The 22,473-nt window shown below is 43.4% G+C and overlaps 1 protein-coding gene across 1 annotated transcript in view; it reads right to left on the bottom strand.

Annotated features, from left to right (window-relative positions):
• The window catches only part of IL1RAPL1 (interleukin 1 receptor accessory protein like 1), a 2,193,655-nt gene that overhangs the window by 896,971 nt on the left and 1,274,211 nt on the right, over window positions 1-22,473 (bottom strand). Inside the window, exon 4 of the mRNA XM_073565918.1 lies at window positions 5,359-5,545. Coding sequence (XP_073422019.1) covers window positions 5,359-5,545 — 187 coding nt within the window. The remainder of the gene's footprint in view (window positions 1-5,358; window positions 5,546-22,473) is intronic.

Genomic DNA, 22,473 nt, shown 5'->3' with positions numbered 1-22,473 from the left:
TGCCACTATCTTGTTAAATTGATTACTGTATGTAGTAGAAAAAACTATTTCAGAAACCGAAGAGATATCCAAATTCTGTGTGTGTACACTATCCCTTAAATAATCCTCCCTACTTCTCATATTAGTTTTTCTCTTGGCATTCTCCAATATTGGTTTTTTATATCCTCTGCATAGAAAATGTTTATCAATAATTTGGCATTCAGCAGAATATAAAGCCTCTGTTGTACAGCAGCGTTTAGCTCTAATATATTCTCCAGTAGGGATATTATTAATGATATGCTTCGGATGATTACTTGCTGCATGTAAGAGGGAATTTCCACACACTGGTTTCCTATATAGACCACAGCTGATATTTTTCTCATGGGAATTACCCGTGAGTTGAAGATACAAAAAGGAAATAGTGTGTGGATTCTGTTCAAAGCTGAAAGTCATATTGCAGGGATTGTTATTGAGATATGCAATAAATGCACTCATTTCAATTTTGTCACCCCTACAGATCACCAGGACATCATCAATATAACGTGTATAAATATAGATGCTATCCAAAAAAGGATTTAAATCTCTATATATACACTCACTGGCCACTTTATTAGGTACACCTGTCCAACTGTGTGTTAAGACTTAATTTCTAATCAGCCAATCACATGGCGGCAACTCAGTGCATTTAGGCATGTAGACATGGTCAAGACAATCTCCTGCAGTTCAAACCGAGCATCAGTATGGGGAAGAAAGGTGATTTGAGTGCCTTTGAACGTGGCATGATTGTTGGTGCCAGAAGGGCTGGTCTGAGAATTTCAGAAACTGCTGATCTACTGGGATTTTCACGCACAACCATCTCTAGGGTTTACAGAGAATGGTCCGAAAAAGAAAAAAAATCCAGTGAGCGGCAGTTCTGTGGCCGGAAATGCCATGTTGATGCCAGAGGTCAGAGGAGAATGGGCAGACTGGTTCGAGCTGATAGAAAGGCAACAGTGACTCAAATTGCCACCCGTTACAACCAAGGTAGGCAGAAGAGCATCTCTGAACGCACAGTGCGTCGAACTTTGAGGCAGATGGGCTACAGCAGCAGAAGACCCCACTGGGTACCACTCCTCTCAGCTAAGAACAGGAAACTGAGGCTAAAATTTGCACAAGCTCATCGAAATTGGACAGTAGAAGATTGGAAAAACGTTGCCTGGTCTGATGAGTCTCGATTTCTGCTGCGACATTCGGATGGTAGGGTCAGAATTTGGCGTAAACAACATGAAAGCATGGATCCATCCTGCCTTGTATCAACGGTTCAGGCTGGTGGTGGTGGTGTCATGGTGTGGGGAATTTTTTCTGGGCACTCTTTGGGCCCCTTGGTACCAATTGAGCATCGTTGCAACGCCACAGCCTACCTGAGTATTGTTGCTGACCATGTCCATCCCTTTATGACCACAATGTACCCAACATCTGATGGCTACTTTCAGCAGGATAATGCGCCATGTCATAAAGCTCGAATCATCTCAGATTGGTTTCTTGAACATGACAATGAGTTTACTGTACTCAAATGGCCTCCTCAGTCACCAGATCTCAATCCAATAGAGCATCTTTGGGATGTGGTGGAACGGGAGATTCGCATCAGGGATGTGCAGCCGACAAATCTGCGCCAACTGTGTGATGCCATCATGTCAATATGGTCCAAAATCTCTGAGGAATGCTTCCAGCACCTTGTTGAATCTCTGCCACGAAGAATTGAGGCAGTTCTGAAGGCAAAAGGGGGTCCAACCCCTTACTAGCATGGTGTACCTAATAAAGTGGCCAGTGAGTGTATACTGTTGTTCCAACCAATTCATAAAAATAATAGCCAAGGAGGGGCTAAATTTGGCCCCCATTGCACAACCTTGAATCTGTAAATAAAATTTCTTAAGAAACATAAAATAATTATTTTTCAAAAGAATTACGGTAAAGTAACACGGGCGCAACCTATCCAAAAAACTCAGATGCAGCTGGTGAAGAGACAGGACTGTTTCGGCTCCTGTTATAAAGTCTGAGCGAAACGTATATTTGTGTGATTCACCGCGCTATGCTGAGCAGATGTATACAAAAAAAAAAAAAAAATAGTACTTAACAGCAGTTATACATACTTATTTAAAAATGAAGTTGATGTAGAATATTCTGTGTAAGTTGAGATGTCTACGTGGTAAGTAGTTTGCAGGTTATCTGATGGTAGAGATCTCGTTTTTATAGCTGCTGATGCTATTGGAACAATGATATATTAAGGTACCAATAAAACATACAAAAGGTCACACCACTCCTTGCATGTCCACCATACTCACTGGTTGTATCTTAATGTTTATATTCTCTTCGGGGTATTCCCTTTATGGTGGATCAATTGATACAATACTAAATATGAAGAGAATTTCAATTACTAACAGTGACCACAACCTTGATATTCAGTCCCAGTTCCTGGGGTACATATGCACTTACTTGTGCTAGATTTGTTATGCTAGCCAGGTGTAAATCCTGATAGACTCTCTATAATGGTCTTTGTTGGCTTTATTTAGAGCCAGTGTAGGGACGATATCCACTGTTGAAAAAAATGACAAAGTGCTGGGTAAGGAGGGATCCACTAAACCCACAAATAGTGCTAGCGTTCCAGTAGCCAGTTAGTCCTGGTAGGACTTCTATGCACTTACTTCTGGTAATTGCTCTGTCACAGTCTGGCTGAGGCAGCAGCTGCTGATAGAGTGATAAGCGATGCAGTGTAAGGAGGGATCCACTAGACACCCTAATTATGCTAGCGTTCGAATAATCAGTTAGTCCTAATAGGACTTCTATGCACTTACTTCTTGTGATTGCTCTGGCGCAATCTGGCTGAGACAGCGGCTCTGGCTGAGGCAGCGGCTGCTGATGGAGCGATAAGCTATGCAGCGTGTAGTAGGGGAGCGGGTAGACGCCAGCACCTCGTGTACTCCGGCCGGAAGTATTGACGAGGACGCGGCGAGAGTGCTCCTCCTGATTGGAGTCCCTGATATAACTAGGTGATCGGTACGAAATTGGTTTTAACCTGTCATCTAACCACTCGCCAAGATGCTCAGTCAACGAGTTAATACCCGACACTATTGGACATAGTGGGGGTGGAAAAATGGACTTATGTGTTTTGGGAAAAGCATGAAACAATGGTGTTTGTATATAATCAGGCTGAAAACAAAATCACACTGCTTTTGATTAATAATCCCCAAAAAAACACCTTCTGATTATAAGGACTTTAAAAAGCCCCTAATTCATTCTGTAGGATCATGATTCAAATGCATATAGATGTTAGTATCTTTCAGCATCATGTAAATCTCTCATTCATATAAACCCCTATCCAACACAACCACAGAACCCCCTTTGTCAGAATTTTTAATAATGATATTCGGATTAACCTGTAGTTTTTTCAATGAGTCTTGTTCAGCTTTAGAGAGATTAACTAGATTGTTTTTGTTCTCTCAACATATGAAGTTCAGACTCAACCAAATACTGGAAATCATCCATACTGGGGGTCCGTGATTGTGTAGGATAGAATTGAGGGTTAGGAACTCTAGTAGAAAAAAATTTTTCATCCACCTTAAGCTCATTTTCTATACATGACTCAAAATTCATGACACTGATCTGTTCAGGAAAAGTAAGCAAATCATTAGAAAAAAACTTGGTCCAATTACAGCTAGGAGACTTGTTAAGACTTTCTTTAAGACTGGAGCCTGCTCAGTGGACTCATCGATCCCAGTGCTATGCTCACACCAGCATTGTAGGTTTGGTAGCTGCTGCCACCACCTCTGGTCCAGCTATAGCAATGCATGTTGGTCAGCAGCGAGCTACTCCAGGGACTAAGTCCTCCTGTCAGTCCACTGAGCATGCATGTGGGACGATCTCTCAATGGAGATCAGAGGTCACATGCTCAGGTCCTTCTCCAGCTCGGATTCGACTATCAGGAGGGTCACGAAGGTCCCGGAAGGACGCTGCTATAAAAGGTTTGCAAGGCCGCTCGGCCATGCACTAAGATATACTTTTGGTGAGACTTGTGTGAGTGATGACGGATGCATGAAACTGGTGAATGACTCCTTAAATAACCTTTTCCTTTGATACATATGTGTTAGGGTTAGTTTAGCCTGAGTCAGCGCCTCATAGTGGCAAAGCATCTGCCACAGTGCTCCAGTCCAGCACAAAGGTTAGCGACATAGTGCCGCCATATCTCCCGTACCTCTGGGCGGTACAGTTCTGTCCGCTGCACCTTATGACAGCTAACAGGGCATGGCACTTTCCTAGCATCACTCTCTAGTGCCGCTGCAGTGGCTCTGTGCGCAAGTGGGTCTAGAAGGACTCTGACTCCATGCCTCTGGGCAGAGTTCTGTCACCACATTGCTTGCACTCACATTATATTAGTGCGACCTTGTGTAGTAACAGGGTTTGCCTCGCACACTCCAGGTGAGGTACCCTGAGCGTGCTACTATCTGCCATTGTCTAGCAGCAGTTTCCATCGCTGCACAGTGGACCCCAAGCTGCGAACACACCTCATTAACATCTATATTATTTGGTGTGTTCCGCCAGCCTAACACTCTGTCACCGCTAGCGCAAATGAATCATCTGCGCTAGCGGGCATATCATAACATAATTGCGTTATGCTATACAGTTAATGCAGCCCATCAACGCTATGCTTTGAACGGGCTGAGTTAACGTAATGTGAACCTGGCCTAATTTGTATTTCATAAGAAGAGTTTTTTTCTTTTTAATGTTATCTGTCCAATAGATGGTAAAGGCATGGTTCTACATTTATTACAGTTTGCTACCTAGCACTCTTACTGGATTGTTTGGCAGGAATTATCTGACAAATTCTCTTAAATGTAAGTAGAATGCCTTACAAGCCCTATCCTAGTGGTAAACATATGAAATATTCATGGCCATGCTATAGAAGACTGGTCACATGTTCATTTGTTCTTTTTGCCAAGCTTTCTTACTTTTGAAAGAATGACTGTATTATAATAAGTCATGATGGTTCCTAATTTGGAATACGGTCAACAAAAACTAGTCTGTCATTTTTATTGTGGATTCTCTAGTCATATACAGTAGAGCTCATCAGCCTCCAATAGTTTCTGCAGAGAAATGTGTTCATCACAGTCATTATAGTATCACAATAAAAGGAAACCCTGATTCTAATGTGAACAGAGCATACATTTTTCAATTCTTTTTGTTTTTGAGTCTTTTATTTTTTTAAAAGTGCAGCAAACCTACATATATATTTATATATATATTGTATGAATAAGAATATGGACATTTTGCTTTACAGTTTTGAATTTACAAGCTGAATTGTTAAATTTACACTTAAAAGTAACACAAATGCATCTCGTACTGTACCTTGTACCACTTGATTTCTGGCTCCCTGTATGGCATAATGAAATCTTCTATCTCTGGGCATAGGATTTCTTTGCTTTTGCTAAGTTCAGCTTTTTCAAAGTATTTCATTTTGGAGTTATAGCAAAATCCAGTGTCATTGTCCCCTACTGCCAAGGATATAGAAACTTTCATGCAGTATGTGGAATTCCTGTAAAAATATAAAGAATAAACATTAGAAACACACAAGAATATTTCAAGGAAATACATTTCTGTAGCTACATGTTCGCACTTTCGTGTGTATAAATGTCAATGACGCCTGAGGGGGCTGAAGGATCATGAATGCTGTAATTTCATACCTCAAGAAATAATTCATCTCAAATCCGAAAATATGCACAATTCTGTCAAATCTGTTTATTTTCTGTTCTGAACTAATAATGCCTAAGCAACGAGGCTGTGCAAGTGATTACAGCTGTACAAGAATCTTGTCCTATTTTTATAACGAACAGATGCAAAGTATTCCACAGAAACAATAGCTTCCGTTTTTGCAAACCAGATTAATTAGTATTAGCCGAGATTTTAAAAGACCATAGTATTTATTTCTTTGAGTGGATTAGAGACTGACTTTCATTCCATAAGATGCCTATTGTAGGAATTATATATATATATGACTATCCCTCTCCCTAGGTGACCTTTCATTTTTGTATTTTATTGCTTTATTCTAGTGAATTTTAAACTTTCTCCAGAATGTCATTAATCCATTATAATTGGAGATGAGTGACTTTTCCATTTTTTGGGTCGAGTCGGGTTTCTAAAAAGTCGGGTCGAACGAAATCTGCCTACTATAGGGAAAAGTCGGGGTCCAACTGAAACACGAAACCCAATGCAAGTCAATGGGGAAGCAAAGTTGGCAGGGAGTGGAGGACAGTAAACACACCTACAGTGGCCATTTCAATGCCAGCGACATCAATTCTTATTACTTAAGCTTGGCAACCTTATTTTACTTTATAATAATAGTTACGCATTAGCTGAAGAGCCCGGCGCTGCTGGGCATAGTAACTAACTGTGGTTAGTTTTAACAAATTATAATTATCCTCCATCCAATAGTCCCGTGCCCATATACCCATCATACATATCCACGATCCCATAGGCCCGTGCCCATATACCCATCATACATATCCTCCATCCCATAGTCGAGTGCACATATACCCATCACACATCCTCCATCCCATAGTCCCATGCCCATATACCCATCATACATATTCTCCATCCCATAGTCCCATGCCCATATACCCATTATACATATTCGCCATCCCATAGTCGAGTGCCCATATGCCCATCACACATCCTTCATCTCATAGTCCAATGCCCATATACCCATCATACATATCCTCCATCCCATAGTCCCGTGCCCATATACCCATCACACATCCTCCATCCCATAGTCCCGTGCCCATATACCCATCATACATATCCTCCATCCCATAGTCCAGTGCCCATATACCCATCACACATCCTCCATCTCATAGTCAGCCATTATGACATCATAATGAGCGGTGGGGCTTGCAACCTATGATGACATCAGCGTTGCCATGGCAACTATTGTGACAACATAATGAGGGGCAGGGCTTGATATGCGCACACTGTTTCCCCAGTATGTAGATAAGGGCAAAATTGTTTGGTGAATTGGAATGCGCGGGGTTAAAATTTTGCCTCACAACATAGCTTAGGATGCTCTCGGGGTCCAGACGTGTGACTGTGCCAAATTTTGTGGCTGTAGCTGCGACGGTGCGGATGCCTATCCCGGACATACACACACACACGTACACACATACATACATACAGTACATACCTACACACTTTGAGCTTTATATATTAGATTGAAAACTGGGGGTTATTTGGCTAAAGTTGTGGGGGGTAGGGCTGGCACCAGGTTTTTGTGTGCCCTGGGCCAAAGAGTGTCAGTGCGCCCTTTTAACACATACCACAATTCATAATGCTCCGATACGGCATAGAAATATAGGTATAGTACAATGAAAAATACTTCACTGCTTACATGACATGACTGATATCTATTTTAAATTCTCCAATAGCTCCAAAAACGGACAGCATATTACTCCATACAGTATTATGGCCACCACCTAGTGTGCCGTACAGAATAATGAGGCCCATATATTTCTCCATACAGCATAATTGGTCCCATGTAATGTTCCATACAGTATATGATGAGCGCCACATAACGCTACAGTGTATGTTAGTCCCCATGGATGATGCTCCACTGTCTTATGGGCCCAAATAATGCTCCATATATAATGGACCCCATTTCTAATGCTCCAGTGTATAATGTGTCCCATAAATGCTGCTCCAGAGTCTGATGTCCCCCATTTGGAATGCTCCAGTATATGTTGGTCCCCATGGACGATGCTCCAGTGTGTTATGGGTCCCATTTCTAATGCTCCAGTGTATAATGGGCCCCATAAATGCTGCTCCAGTGTCTGATGTCCCCCATTTGGAATGCTCCAGTATATGATGGGTCAAAATGGATGATGCTCCAGTGTATGATGGGCCCCATATATCATTCTCCAGTGTATATTGCTCCCCAAAAAAAATTAAATACCTCTCCTCGCTGGGCAATGCTCTACTCTGGACTCCTCAGCATTGCCATTTTAAAGCTCTCTGCACTTGTACTGTTTCAGTAGAGGGGATACAGACGTGATGTCATCGCGCTCTGTAACCTGAATGTCACTGTCAGGAAAGGCGGAAGATGTCACGGCGGTGGAGCAGGGAGAGGTAAGTATTGCAAGTGCTGTGGCCCTGAGCAAGCATGGGGGGCCCACTCGTGGGCGACGTCACTGGCACAGGGCCCTTCATAGTACGACGGTATGTCTGACGGCGAGTGGGCCTTTCCACCGGCAGAGACACTTTTGCGTACTATGAGGGGCCCTGTACCACTGCCGTCGCCCACGAGTAGGACCCCCTCCTGCTCAGGGAACTGGCACTTTCATTTGCACCTTCCTCTGTGTCACCGTGTAAGGTGGTATAGTATACGGAAGGGGCACCTGAGCTTCATCAGTGTCACATTCTGGCTCTGTAGAGTGCGAGGGGAATGTAGTGCTGTGGGTCAATGTACCAGCAGAATCATCTAGCAGTGGCTGTGCATCAGTGCACTCCATCTCCAATTCATGTTGGACTGGGGAATTCAAAATTTCACTTGATAACACAGGCATAGCCTGTGAAAAAAGCTCCATGGAGAAATCTGAAGTGTGGGCTGCCGTATCCTTCACTTTTAGTGGGGGTGAAGGAGACAAGGAAAGTGGTGGTTCCTGGCCAGAAGCCTGCACTGACGACTCAGTACTTGCATTTTTTTAAACTTCAGAAGAGGAGGCGATAGAGCTGGAGACTTTTTCGGCAATGTAAAGCAAAACCGGTTCCTGATGCTTCGGCTTTAAAAGCAGTTTACCTACTCCCAGAAAAGGGAGCCGCAAAGGCCTTCTTGTGCCAGCTGATGACGCAGGCTCAACACCTCCTGCCTTAGCTGCTATTGTGCTTTTGGCAATACCAGCAGATGCACCACCACCACCATCAGTACCATCTGGCCCCCCACACGGCCTCTTCCACAATACGTAATAATTTTTGTGAAAATGGACTAAAAATACCAGCAGATATATGGTACTGTTTCAGAAGCGGACAGCTCTATAAAGTCTAGGGATAATTGTAAATCTCCATGTATATTTCATGAGTCAGACACAGATGGTCACAGGCTCAGTATGGATTACACAATAATATAAAAATTTGCAGAAGGGTACAGTATCACTAGATACAAGGTATATATAGTATAGTTTAAAAAACCTGAATCTCCGTATACATTTCAGGAGACAAACACAGACGCTCTCAGGCCCAGTATGGATCCAACAACAATATAGAAAGTTGAGAAAGGGTACTATGGTGCCCCTGAAGGTACAGTTGCTACAGAGGTACTGCACCTCATCCAAAGGTGTGGTATCCCACCCTCAGATAAGGAGGGATCACCACTCCGGACTCCTAACCCTGCACTCAACACACACACTAGTTAGTCAGGGCATCTGGATGTACCCGGAGGGAGGATGACCTCATCTCAGACTGACTAGGAAAGGGTGTTGGGGGTTAGTGTAGAAGGTACACAAACAAGAAGTATTCAGCTCACCCCTCTTCACTCCTGATCACACCTCCGATGCACGGAAACACCCTGACCCGGGTGTATAGTGCATGCACAACATAAAGAAGGATTTTTCCAGCGTCTCCAGGAGATAAAATAATAATTGCTTTATTGAGAATATAAAATCTTCATACCATCAGGTAAAAACGACATAAAGAGGCGTATGGAGGGGAGCAATTTCCTACGCGTTTCACCCTAAGAGGGCTTAATCATGGAATTAGTGTAGAAGGTAGGTACAGTGGGAGGAGCTTAGGTAGTGGAGTGATTGTGGGCATCCAATCAGAGAGAACAAGCTGACAGTTGATGGGTGGAGTTAATCTGAGGTAAATGGATCTTTCTAGAGAGTTGTCAGTCGGTGACAGGACAGAGTAAGAGCAGGATTGCTGTGAGGGGGCTGAGGGTCAGAGAAGAGAGAAAAATCTTGTCCAAGCTCCTAGACTGGAAGGAAGGGGTCCTTGGGGCACGGGAAGTGCAATAAGCCACCTGTGAAGCCCGTTTCTGGAGAAGGAAGGACCAGGCCTCGTTGGGGAAGGTGGCTCCTGAAGGTAGTGGAGAAATACAGGGCTCAGCTAGAAAGACGGAGGCTGAGGAAACTTTAAGTGCCTCAGTCGCAGCCGGATTCAATACTCAAAAAGGCAGCAGTTGGAATAAAGGACCCAGGGGCCTGACCCACGTCGCCCTGTGTCATCCGTGGCTGCCGGCTTGGGACACTGTTTGCGAAGGACCACAGCAGGAAGGAAGGGAGAGATCAGCGCAGAGACACGGCCTAGTAAGGATACACAAGGAGGAGTCTTGAACGGTTGTTCCTGATCTACCTTTGAGCTTGCCGGACACCTCCCTCACATGACACAGTACCAATCGGGTCATCTTGTGCACAAAACTTTTGAGGAAAAACTCAGAAACTGCACCCAACTGCGTTCTTGGTGGCTTTTACAACTCGCCTGCTACACACGCTACACTCACCATCACCGTCAACGGCTTACAAACACCATCTCAACTGCCCTGGGATACAGCTCTGCCCGTGAAGAGCTTCAACATCTTGTCTGCTTTGACACCGGCACAGAGGACCTGCATTGCAGCGTCGGCTACCCTAGCCGAGTACCACGGGTGGCAACATGATCCCCCTTTTCCAAATTAATTATCATACCATCTTCCCCCTCATCTGAACTGTCATCTTCTTTATTGGACACCCAGGGCCACGGTTCGTTTTCCAGTGACCACCGTGACATACTTCCCCCTTAAAAGAGCCTGAAAGGCCCGGTACTGAGTAACCCCCGGCCCTGCGTGGCGTTTCATTTTAAAGACAGATAACAGGGTTATATATTATATAGTTTCAACATTATAAATCTATGTATTTATTTCAGGAGGCAGACACAGACGCTGTCACGGCCAGTATGGATTCGACAATAAACTAAAAAGTAGTAAAAGGGTACAGTATCACCAGATCCAAGGTATATATAGTATAGTTTCAGCATTCAAAATCTCCGTATTTATTTCAGGTGGCAGACACAGACACTCTGAGGCCCAGTATGGATTACACAACAATATAAAAAGCAGTAAAAAGGGAATGGATCCCAAGTGTACTGCTGTATACAGTGTTGGGGTCATTTGGCGATCTACATATATATTTCAAGAGTAACACACAGCCTCTCACAGGCTCAGTATGTATCACACCATAATATAAAAAAAATCCACATGAAATAATCACACGTGTGCCAATGTTCCAGGTGTCAATGATGCACTTTGAGTGGTGTGTGGAGGTTGAATTTTGGGCGCAAAGGGTACTGGATCAACAGATACAAGGTATATATAGTCTACTTAAAATACAAAAAAAATTTCCATATGTATTTTAGGAGGCAGACACATATGCTCACACGCTCAGTATGGATTTGACAATAATGCAACAAGTTGAAAAAGGGTACAGTATGACCAGATACAAGGTATATATAGTATAGTTTAAACATTCTAAATCTCCATAGACATTTCACAAGGCAGACACAGACGCTCTCAGTCCCAGTATGCATTAGCCAAGAATATAAAAAGTATAAAAAGGTTACTGTATCACCAGATACAAGGTACATATAGCATTGTTTAAACATTATAAATCTCCTTATTTTTTTCAGGAGGCAGACACAGACGCTCTCAGGGTCAGTATGGATTACACACTATAAAAAGCACTAAAAGGGTAATGGATCAGAAGCATACAGCTGCATACAGTGTTGGGGTAATTGTAAATCTCAGTAGATATTTCCAGAGTCAGAAACAGGCTCTCACTGGCCCAGTATGGATTAGACCACTATATAAAAAGCAGTAAATGGGTAAGGTATCACAAGCGTACAGCTGTATACAGTGTTGGGTTAATCTTAAATCCACAAATATATTTCTGGAGTTACAGACAGACGTTCAGTATGGATTACACAAGAATATAAAAACTTGCAAAAGGGTAATGTTTTACAATCGGTCAGCTGCATACAGTATTGGTGTCATTTTAAATCTCCTTATATTTTACCAGAGCTCTGCAAAGCAATATGTGGATTTCGTCCGCGCTGCCCAAATGATGAAATTCCAGAAGGCTAATAAAGTTTGACAGTGGTTTATTCTACGCGTTTCAAGGTTTTTTGCAACCTATTTCCTGAAGAAGAGGTTGCAAAAAACCTTGAAACACGTAGAATAAACCACTGTCAATCTTTATTAACCTTCTGGAATTTCATCATTTGGGCAGCATGGACGAAATCCACGTATTCCTTTGCAGAGCTCTGCTTCAGATAGTCAGTGACCGACTTGTGGATCTGCGGCAGCCCTTATCTATACATGCTTTGAATACCTACTACCAGGTGAGCATTTTTTTGTCAAGCCGCTTACTTTATTTGTGGGATAAGACCCTATATTGCGCTTGTGTCTCCCTCTTTCCTCACAATACTATATTTTACCAGAGTAAGACACAAACTCTCACAGGCTCGGTATGGATTACACCCGAATATAAAAATGAGAAAAAAAAAGGGAAATGTATTCGAAATGTACACCAGTATACAGTGTTGGAGTACTTTGAAATCTTCATTTATATTTCAGTGTCAGTCTGCCAGTCCAGACTCTCCGCTAGAGGAAGGTAGATGGATAAAAGTACAGACTTAAAGTCGAGTGATTTTAGATGTTTTTGAATTTGCAATCATGGGAAAACCTCCTAGGAGAATTCGCAGAGGCGATGCTGACCCTCAATAACTTTAACTGTGGATACAGCTAAAACGCAAATTAGTGAAGAAAGGGTTGCTGTATCGCAGTTGCGTCGATCCCATCACCATAACTCGTCTCCATCAAATTGTGATCACAGGGAGAGCTGTAGACATGGTCCTCACTGCCTATCATGATCTGTCCGGTCACTTTGGAGTGCAAAACACGCAAGCCACAGGCCATAGGGGATTCTATTGGATTGCCATGAGAGGACACATTGAAAAATGGTGGCAGGAATGTCACACGTCAGTGACTATGAAAAATGTGAAAGGTGATCATAAAGCACCATTGCATCTGATTGGGAGTTGACATTCATTACAAATCGTAGCCATTGGTAATCTGAAGGTAGAGGCCAGCAGGACAGGACATAGCTACATCTTAACCATCATCGATCAGTGCACTAAATTTTTAGTGGCTGTCCCTGTGACGGATTTAACTGGGCAGACTACACAGCGGTGGAGCAGGGAGAGGTAAGTATTGCAAGTGCTGTGTCCCTGAACAAGCAGGGGGACCCACTCGTGGGCGCCGGTACTGGCACAGGGCCCCTCATAGTACACCAGTGTGTCTGATGGCGAGTGGGCTCCCCCACCATCAGAGACAATTTATTGTACTATAAGAGGCCCTATGCCAGTGCCGTCGCCCAAGGGTTGGGCCACACACATGTTCAGGGCAACAGCACTTGCCCGGGTGTGGCAGGTGTTTACCCCGGTCCTGGGGTGGGGGGCAGCCCATTTCGGGTGGTTTTCAAAATGGCATATGTTGATGTGTAGGCTGGACTTTCAGCTGCTGCAAATGGAGGAATTGGAGAAGTCGGAGGAAGAGGAGGAAAAAAGCGAGCCTTTTTTCTGGCAACCTATGTGTTATCAGAGGAGGGTGGGACAAAATCTTTTGAAACCCATGCATGGTTCATTTTAATGAAGGTTAGATCATCAACATTTTGGGTCGACAGACGGTTCCTTTTTTCTGTCAGGATTGATCCAGCAGCACTAAAGACTCTTTCAGATAGCACACTACCAGCAGGGCAAGCGAGCTCCTGTAAGGCATATTGTGCCAATTCAGGCCATGTGTCCAGTTTTGAGGCCCAATAATCAAAGGGGAATGACCTGTGAGGGAGAACCTTGATATGGGAGGAGAAGTAGTTTGTAACAATAGTTGACAACTGCTGTCTCCTGTCACTTGCATTCGATTCTGTATTAGCTGTCGTGTGTGTGGGACTTGAGAAATCAGACCACAACATGGTCAGGAAACCCCTGTCTCCAATGCCAGTTCGGCTGTGTGCACCATGAACACCTCTTCCATTTTGCCCACGACGGCTTGTGGGAGAACCAGCTCCGCTCTTGTGTGCTGGTAATGCCTCAAACAACCTGTTTACCAGAGTTGCTTGTTTGTTAGCCAATATTAGCTCTAGGTTCTCCTGTGTCATGATGTTGTGTAATTTGCCTTTATTGCGTGGATCAAGGATGCTGGCCAACCAGTAGTCATCATCCCTCATCATTTTGGCAATGCGGGGGTCCCTTTCTTTTAGGCATAGTCACACATGTGGGCCAATGTTCCAGGTGTCAATGCTGTACTGCCAGTGGTGGGTGGAGGAGCACTTTCTGGCAAATCCACATCCCTCCAGTCACGCACAAACCCTGTACCTGACCTTGGCACGCCAACATTTTCTCTTGCTCCCTGAGAAGCATCATTCTCCCCAAAATAATCATCCCTATCATCCTCCTCTTCTGCCTCCACCTCATCCACAACAGTTCCCTGACCAGACAATGGCTGACTGTCATCAAGGCTGCCCTCCTCCTCCTGTTGCTCCTGAGCTGCAGTCGCCTGATCCTTGATATGCGTCAAAGTTTGCATGAGCAGATGCATACAGTAAGTGGTATGCTCATGCTTATGATGGAGTCGTCTGCGCTTACAGCCATGTGCATTCCTCAAAACACTGAAGGACTTTACAGAGGTCTTTCAGCTTTGACCACTGCACACCCGACAATTCCATGTCTGCCCTCAAACTGCCTGCCCGTGTATCCTCCCACAAATGCATTACAGCCTGACTCTGTTCGCACAGCCTCTCAACCATGTGCATGGTGGAGTTCCATCTTGTAGCAACGTCTATGATTAGGCGGTGCTTGGGGAGGTTGAATGATCGCTGCAGCATCTGCATATGACTGGAGTGGACGTTTGAGTGACGAATGTGCTAGCACAGTCTTTACACCTTATGGAGCAGGGTTGTTAACTCCAGATAATTATTTAGGAAGCACTGCACCACCAGGTTCAAGGTGTGAGCCAGGTAAGGTAAGTGTGTGAGTTTTGAAAGGGCTATGGCTGCCACAAAATTCCACCCATTATCACTGACTACCTTGCCTGGCTCAAGATGTAGACTGCCCAGCCATGACTCAGTTTGTCGATGCAAGTAGTTGGCCAGTACCTCAACGGTGTGTCTACTGTCGCCCAAAGACATCATTTTTAAAACAGCCTGCTGCCGCTTACCACTAGCTGTTCGATGGTGGGACACCTCATGTGCAACACTGACAGATGTGGATGGAGTGCTCATGCGACTGCGCTCTGTCGATGAGCTTTCGCTTATGGAGGAGGAGGTCAAACACCTACACCCAACTGTTTCCTATACTGTGGTCTAGGCAGCACTGTTCCACCGCCGCTGTCCCCTGTGAAGCCTGCATCCACCACATAAACCCAGTGCACAGTGATGGACATGTAACGGCCCTGGCCATGCCTACTGGTCCATGCATCTCTTGTGAGGTGCACCTTTCCACTCACTGATTGTTTTAGTGCATGGACAATGTGGTCTTTCACACGCCGGTGGAGGGCAGGGATGGCTTTTCGAGAAAAGAAATGTCGACTGGGTATGTCATAGCGTGGGACAGCATTGGCCATGAGCTCTCAGAAAGCTTTGCTTTCTACCAAACGGAAGGGCATCATCTCTAATGAGATCAGTTTTGCAATGTAGGCGTTCAAAATCAGTGTACGTGGATGAGAGGATGAGTACTTTCTTGTCCTACTCAGAGTGTCTGGTAGGGTCAGCTGGACTTGAGAGCTGCATATGGGGGAACTAGCATTGGACATGACGGACTGAGAAGGGGTTGGTGATGGTGAGGGTATTGATGGACTAGATTCAGTGTTTCCTCGTGAAAATATTTTGTTTGCGTGACTGGTTTGACCTAGCGAAGACACCTCAACATTTCTTGATGGTGGTGTGCTTAGTGGTGGCCATACAGTGGGGGAAGCGATAGAGAGTTGCTGGCTAACTTGAGTCGGAACAGATGCACATATGCTACCTTAGCTTTTCTAGTCCATCCATGCTTGCAAGTGCATGTTGGTTAAATGTCTAAGAATGCAACTGGTATTCAAATTTCTTAGATTTTTCCCTCTGCTAAAGGTCCTTCGGCACTTCTTACAGATAACCTTTGCGCTATCAGTAGGATTTTGTTCAAAAAAGTGCCACACTGCACTCTTCCTACTATGGTACAAATTTTCACGGTTTGCACGCTGTGCTAATTTGACCGTCTGGCCAAGCTGTCTTGCAACTCTTTTAGTTTTCTTGTCAAGTTTTTGACAGCTACGGGCCTGCCGGATAACCGCTGCTGCAATGACGATGCCTGCTGCGGATCCTTCTCCTGTTCTGACCTATTGTCACCAGCACCCTCTTCCCCCAATGGATGCCAATCCAGGTCAACAACTGGGTCATCCATGACCTCGTCTTCAATGTCATCTGCACCTTCCTCTGTACCTTCCTCTGTTTCACCGTGTAAGGTGATATAGTATGCGAGAAGGGGCATCTGAGTTTCATCAGGGTCTGTTTCCGGCTCAGTAGACTGCGAGGGCAATGTAGTGCTGTGGGTGAATGTACCAGCAGATTCGTCTAGCAGTGGCTGTGCATCAGTGCACTCCATGTCACATTCATCTTGGACTGGGAATTCAGGATTTGACTTGATAACCCAGGAATGGTATGTGAAAAGAGCTCCATGGAGTAATCTGAAGTGTGTGCAGCAGCATCCTTCACTTTTGGTGTTGGTGAAGGACAAAACAAAAGGTGTTGGTCCTGACCAGAGGCCTGCACTGACAACTCAGTGCTTGCAGTTTTTGTAACTTCAGAAGAGGAGGCAATAGAGCTGGAGGCTGTTTCGGCAATGTAAGCCAAAACCTGTTCCTGATGCTCCGGCTTTAAAAGTCGTTTACCTACTCCCAGAAAAGGGAACCTTAAAGGCCTTCTTGTGCCAGGCGATGATGCAGGCTCAACACCTCCTGCTTTATTGTGCTTTTGCCAGAACCAGCCAATGCACCACCACCACTACCACCATCAGTACCAGCTGCGCCCCCCCGCCCACGTCCGTGGCCTCTTCCATGAGACTTCCTCATGCTTGGGAAAATGTACCAAAAATACCAGCAGAGAAATGGTACTGTATGAGTAGTGCAAAGCTGTGTAAGGTGTATGTTAGAAGTTAAATCTCCCTATATATTTTGTGAGTCACAGACGGTATTTCACCGTAATTCAACAAGCAGATATACGGTACTGTATCAGAGATGTACAGCTGTATATGTTGTTGGTGAAACTGTCAATCTCCATATACGTGTTTACGGAAAGTCACACACACACGCTGACTCTGTGTAGATGTGACCGTAATAAGAACACCAGATATCCGATACTGATTGACAATCGGACTGCTCAATACGGTGTATAAAGAAATGGAAATGTCTGTATATGTATTTATGGAGTGTCACACACACACACGCTGACTCTGGGTAGATGTGACAGTAATAAGAACACCTGATAGCCGATACTGTTTGATAATCGGACACCTCAATACAGTGTATGTATGGAAAATTGTTAATCTCTGTGTATTTTTTTACGGAGTCACACACATATAGCATGTATTTGTCCATGATACCAGCCGGTACACGGTAGTGTGTGAGGAACGTACACCTCTATATGGTGTGTGAAAAAATTTACGCTCAGTTTCTACAGTGCAGAAAAAAAGGAATAAAATGATATTTGCTTTTAAAAAGCAGTCTGCACAGCAGTGTGCAAACAGCAATGCAGCTATCAGGTACCCTTATAAGGCAGCCTAATCACCAACAGAGCTGCTGCACAAAAAATGTGTGAAAAAAATCAACGCTTGCTAACTGCAGAGAAAAGGAAAAAAAATATTTTTGCTTTTAAAAAAGCAGTCTGCACAGCAGTGTGCAAACAGCAATGCAGCTATCAGGGAGCATTATAAGGCAGCCTAATCACCAGCAGAGCTGCTGCACAAAAAAGTGTGAAAAAATGTACGCTTGCTAACTGTGCAGAGAAAAGGAAAAAAAAATGTTGCTTTTAAAAAAGCAGTCTGCACAGCAGTGTGCAAACAGCAATGCAGCTATCAGGGAGCCTTATAAGGCAGCCTAATAACCAACAGAGCTGCTGCACACAAATATATCCTCCCCTGTCACTGCACACTATACAGTTGTGTTTTACAGTGACATTCGCTATCAGCACAAGCAATTTTTTTTACTTTTTCCTGAATAAAAATTCTCCCTATTGAGAACGATCAGCAGCAACCTCTCCCTATGCTAAGATCGGCAGAAATAAGATGGCGGTTGGCGGTCACGGCCTTTTATAGGCACTGTGACGCCACACAAAGCCAGCCAATCACTTGCATGCTCTTCTCTAACATGGTGGGGGCTGCTGCCGACGTAATCGCATTGCCCACAGTGTGCATCCTTCATGATTGGCTGAAAATAGGTGCTGGAAGGATTGTGGGAAACGTGACTTTGGTGCTCAAGTCGGCGACCTCATGGCCGACCTCACGCTATGGTCGGGTTTCGATCGGCGAAACCCGTCTTTAGCAAAAGTCGGCAGATTCTGAATTTGGCCGACCCATTTCGCTCAACTCTAATTATATATTTTTTTTACCCATGGATTATGTTTTTCTACAATCATATATTTGCTACTTTTCATGGTTCGGTATACATTTGCCAACACCATTTAACAAATGGTTTAAACTGGTGGATAATGAAAGGTATAATACCAGTAACTTACAAGCTGTCAAAGCACATGATTAATGGAATGAAAATCTATAGAAACATGTAAAATGCAAATTTCAAAGAAACAGCTTGGCAATGAAGTGTATCAACTTCTCACCTCATAGAAGGCTCAGACAAAGATTGACCTTAACTGATCTTTCATTTTCAGGAAAAGCCAGTGTCTGTTAATAGACATTATTAATTGTTACTACTTTCTTTATTGATCTTTTTCTGATGTATTAGTATAGCGTGAAGCAAATTCTTTAAAGGTGCATCATGCTTTCCTTTATCACATGTAAAATTACCTAAAACTTGCATAGAACATAGTTTCCTGAATAATGTTTATAGCTGCTAGAGTCCATAAACAGAGTGTATAGCTTGACTTGTACACTAAGACTTGTGGAAAAACTTGTTAATAGGTCGATACTAACTTTTAGGCTTGCTACTTCCACTAGGTGACACCAGAGTTTTAGTCCTCTTCGTGGCCGAAGTGAAAATTTACATATTTGATTTCTGAGTGGAGTATTGTAGGGTATAACAGTCTCCTTACACTCACCTGACAGGCAGGTCACTCTCCATATAGAGTGACGTTATCCTTAAGGTAGTCTCACATTGTGTTCAAGCAATTATTAGTTCTGTCAGGGCTTGCATCCAAACCCCTTGCAAAACGGAATTTGGTGCTGGTATATTGAACGTGCTCTCTGCCCTGCTTCATTTTCAGGTGTTTACACCTACTGGAGGTGGACACTCAGACGTATTAGACAGAATCTGGTTGTCCGTCTCCACTAAACGTATATGTCTGAAAATGATGCACAGCAGAACACACATTAGCTCTGCCAGCACCATTATAGTCTTTGACCCCATCGGCACACACGTCCTAACCCACACGCAAAAATAGATGTGGACGTATGTCCCGATGGGGCCACTGAGAGTGTAACTAAAGGCAATGTGAAAGCACTCTTAGACTCAATCCAAATAAGATTACTTGCTTTGCACTAAAAAGGAGCAAACACCTCTTGTAGCATATATCTGTAAATAGAGTATATACTGTAGAATTGGCTTTTATAGTAAGTCATGTGTCAAGGTTTGTTAAAGGGTCAATTTTGAATTTTAGGATTACTAGCTACAGTAGGTGACACTAGATTTGTAGTCTTTCTCTCTGAAGAGGCAGTTTACATATTTAAAAAAGTGGTCCAAAATAGAAATTAATTTTCTTCCTAATTACCTATCTATTTAATACCATTATATAATTTACTTTCCAATATACCTTAATTAAAAAGTCCCTACCATTCCCTCACTACCGTATCATCTAACTGCTTTATTTTTTTTACTACTACCTTTTTGACGATGCTTTGCTTGAGAATCCCAGTGCATTCTGAGATACTCAAACAAAGCGTTATGAGGAGGCAGAGGCTGTGGTCACTGCCACAACCTTTGTGCCCTCCTTATAGCAAGACATCTCATTGGCTTCCATTTCTGGGGCTGGGTTAGACAATATTCTACTTTGCATGTGTTGATTGTCAATTCTGATGTATGTTCAGTAGATTCAATGACAGTGCGCTGTCTCGCTGCCTCTGTTCAGAAGTAGCAAGATGGTAGGAGATGAAACTGTCATTGTGTGTTGTAAGAATATCTGGTGATCAGAGACCAGGATCACCCATATAAGGCGGTGCTGATCTCTGCAAGCCAGGAAATCTTACAATATGCATTGACTCCCTCCTAGGTGAATTTCTGTTTTGGCAATTTTGTTTACATTTCCCCTTATTACAAGAGCCATAACTTTTCTATTTTTCCACTGACATACCTGTATGAGGGCTTGTGTTTTGCAGGATAAGTTATTGTTTTGACCAAAACCTTTCATTTTACCATTTAATGTACTGTAAAATGGGGAAAATTTGAAGTGCTGTGAAATTGGCTTTTTTAAGGCCCCGTCACACAGAGTGATATCGCCAGCGAGATCGCTGATTTTGTGACACCACAGCGATCTCGCCAGCGACATCGCTGTGTGTGACATGGATCAGCAACCGGCCCCCCTGCCGGGTATCACTGATCGCGCTCGAACGTCCTGGGCTGTTTTTTGATCGTTGCGTGTGGCAGTGAGAGGCCAGTGATCAGTGATGCTGGACGATGGTTTCCAATGTAAACAACCGGTATCTAAGCTGGTTTCCATGGTAATACCCGCTGTTTACATTGGAAACCAGCTTGCTCGCTGGTCCCGATCGCTGGAGGGGCTGTCTATGTCCATGTAGGATCATTGGTTGGATCGCTGGGACATTGTTATGTGTAACGGGGCCTTAACACAGTAATCATCAGCAATCATCTGCCAGGAATGATGCAGGAACAATGAAATGCCTGAGCCTGCAACAAAGACGAGGGCCTGACAAAGGTCATACCAGAAGGGGTTAATATTTTATTTATTTATTAGTTGATTAGGAGTTTCTAAGTTGGTCTGTAGGAACTCCTAATGGTTGGTAGGGGATCAAATACTTATTTCTCAATGCAAAATGAAAATAAATTTATATAATTTATACAATGTGATTTTCTGGATTTTATTTTTGATTTTCTATCTGTCAATGCTAAAATTAATCTACCCGTAAAATTATAGACTGTATATGCAATACATCGCTTGGACGATACAGATGATGCATGCAAGGCTCAATAAGCACTGTCAAAATATCAAAAATGGGTTCATGTTACATAGTCTTTCTAAACATTTTTCTCTAGTGCACCAAAAGAATTGGAATTCATTAAAACTTATTGTCATTGACCAGATTCCAGATGATTTGCCTGGCCGGTACAATAGTCTAATAAGAAGGGAGAGTTTCTGGATTTTTAAACTGGGCACACTGGCCCCTGAGGGGCTAAACCTCACCATTGAGAAAGTCATGTAATATATGTACGTTGTGATAATTTTTTATGTACATTGTTTTTATTTGTTTTTATTCGCTTTTAGATTGGTTTTAATCTATATGTGTTTTATATTGCATCCGTTTTTTTATATTTTAGTGCAGTCTTAATTTGTATTTTCAATCATGCTGGCATTCTGATTAATTGCTTCTTAATTTTCATTTGTTGATTCACCTTTATATACCTTCCCCATCCCACTCTATGTATAACTGCCACCTGAGGAAGACGGAGCCATTCCGTTGAAACGCGTTGTGGAAACTAATAAATGAAGACTTTTAATACCAGCTTAACTGCGTCACTTGCGCTCCATATGACCGGTCTACTTTACTTTTATCCTGTCTGGTCCTCTCTTGAAGTACCCGGCCGGAGCTGCAGCGGACCGTCCTCATTGTATCTCCTCCCGCCGCCAGCCTGGCGCTCCCTTTGAAGTCGCCTACCTGACTCTGTCTACAAATTTATGCAGATGTCTCTAAACAGTAGAACAATATATCACAACTCCAGAGTTTGCTAAATCTTTCTGAAGATCTTTTACAGTCAAGTGGGTTTCTGATTTGCATCTCTAGCAATCCTACGAGCAGCCATCACTGAAATTTAGCTTAGTCTTCCAGACCTTAGCTTGACTTCCACTGTTCCTATTAACTGCTATTTCTTAATTACTTTTTAAAATACCTACAGGAAAAGGTAGTAGAACTATTCACAATAACAGTAATTTTGACCAGTGGTGACCAAAACATTACATGCCACTGTATGCTAAGAATAAACTCCTCTCTTGACCAGTGTCTGGGCAGGCAACGGTG

This window comes from Dendrobates tinctorius, unplaced genomic scaffold, assembly GCF_039654945.1.
Source record: "Dendrobates tinctorius isolate UK_male_01 unplaced genomic scaffold, ASM3965494v1 ptg000016l, whole genome shotgun sequence".
Classification (NCBI taxonomy): Eukaryota; Metazoa; Chordata; class Amphibia; order Anura; family Dendrobatidae; genus Dendrobates; species Dendrobates tinctorius.
The sequence above is the reverse complement of the archived record's forward strand: the minus strand, read 5'-3'. Positions and strand labels throughout refer to the sequence as shown.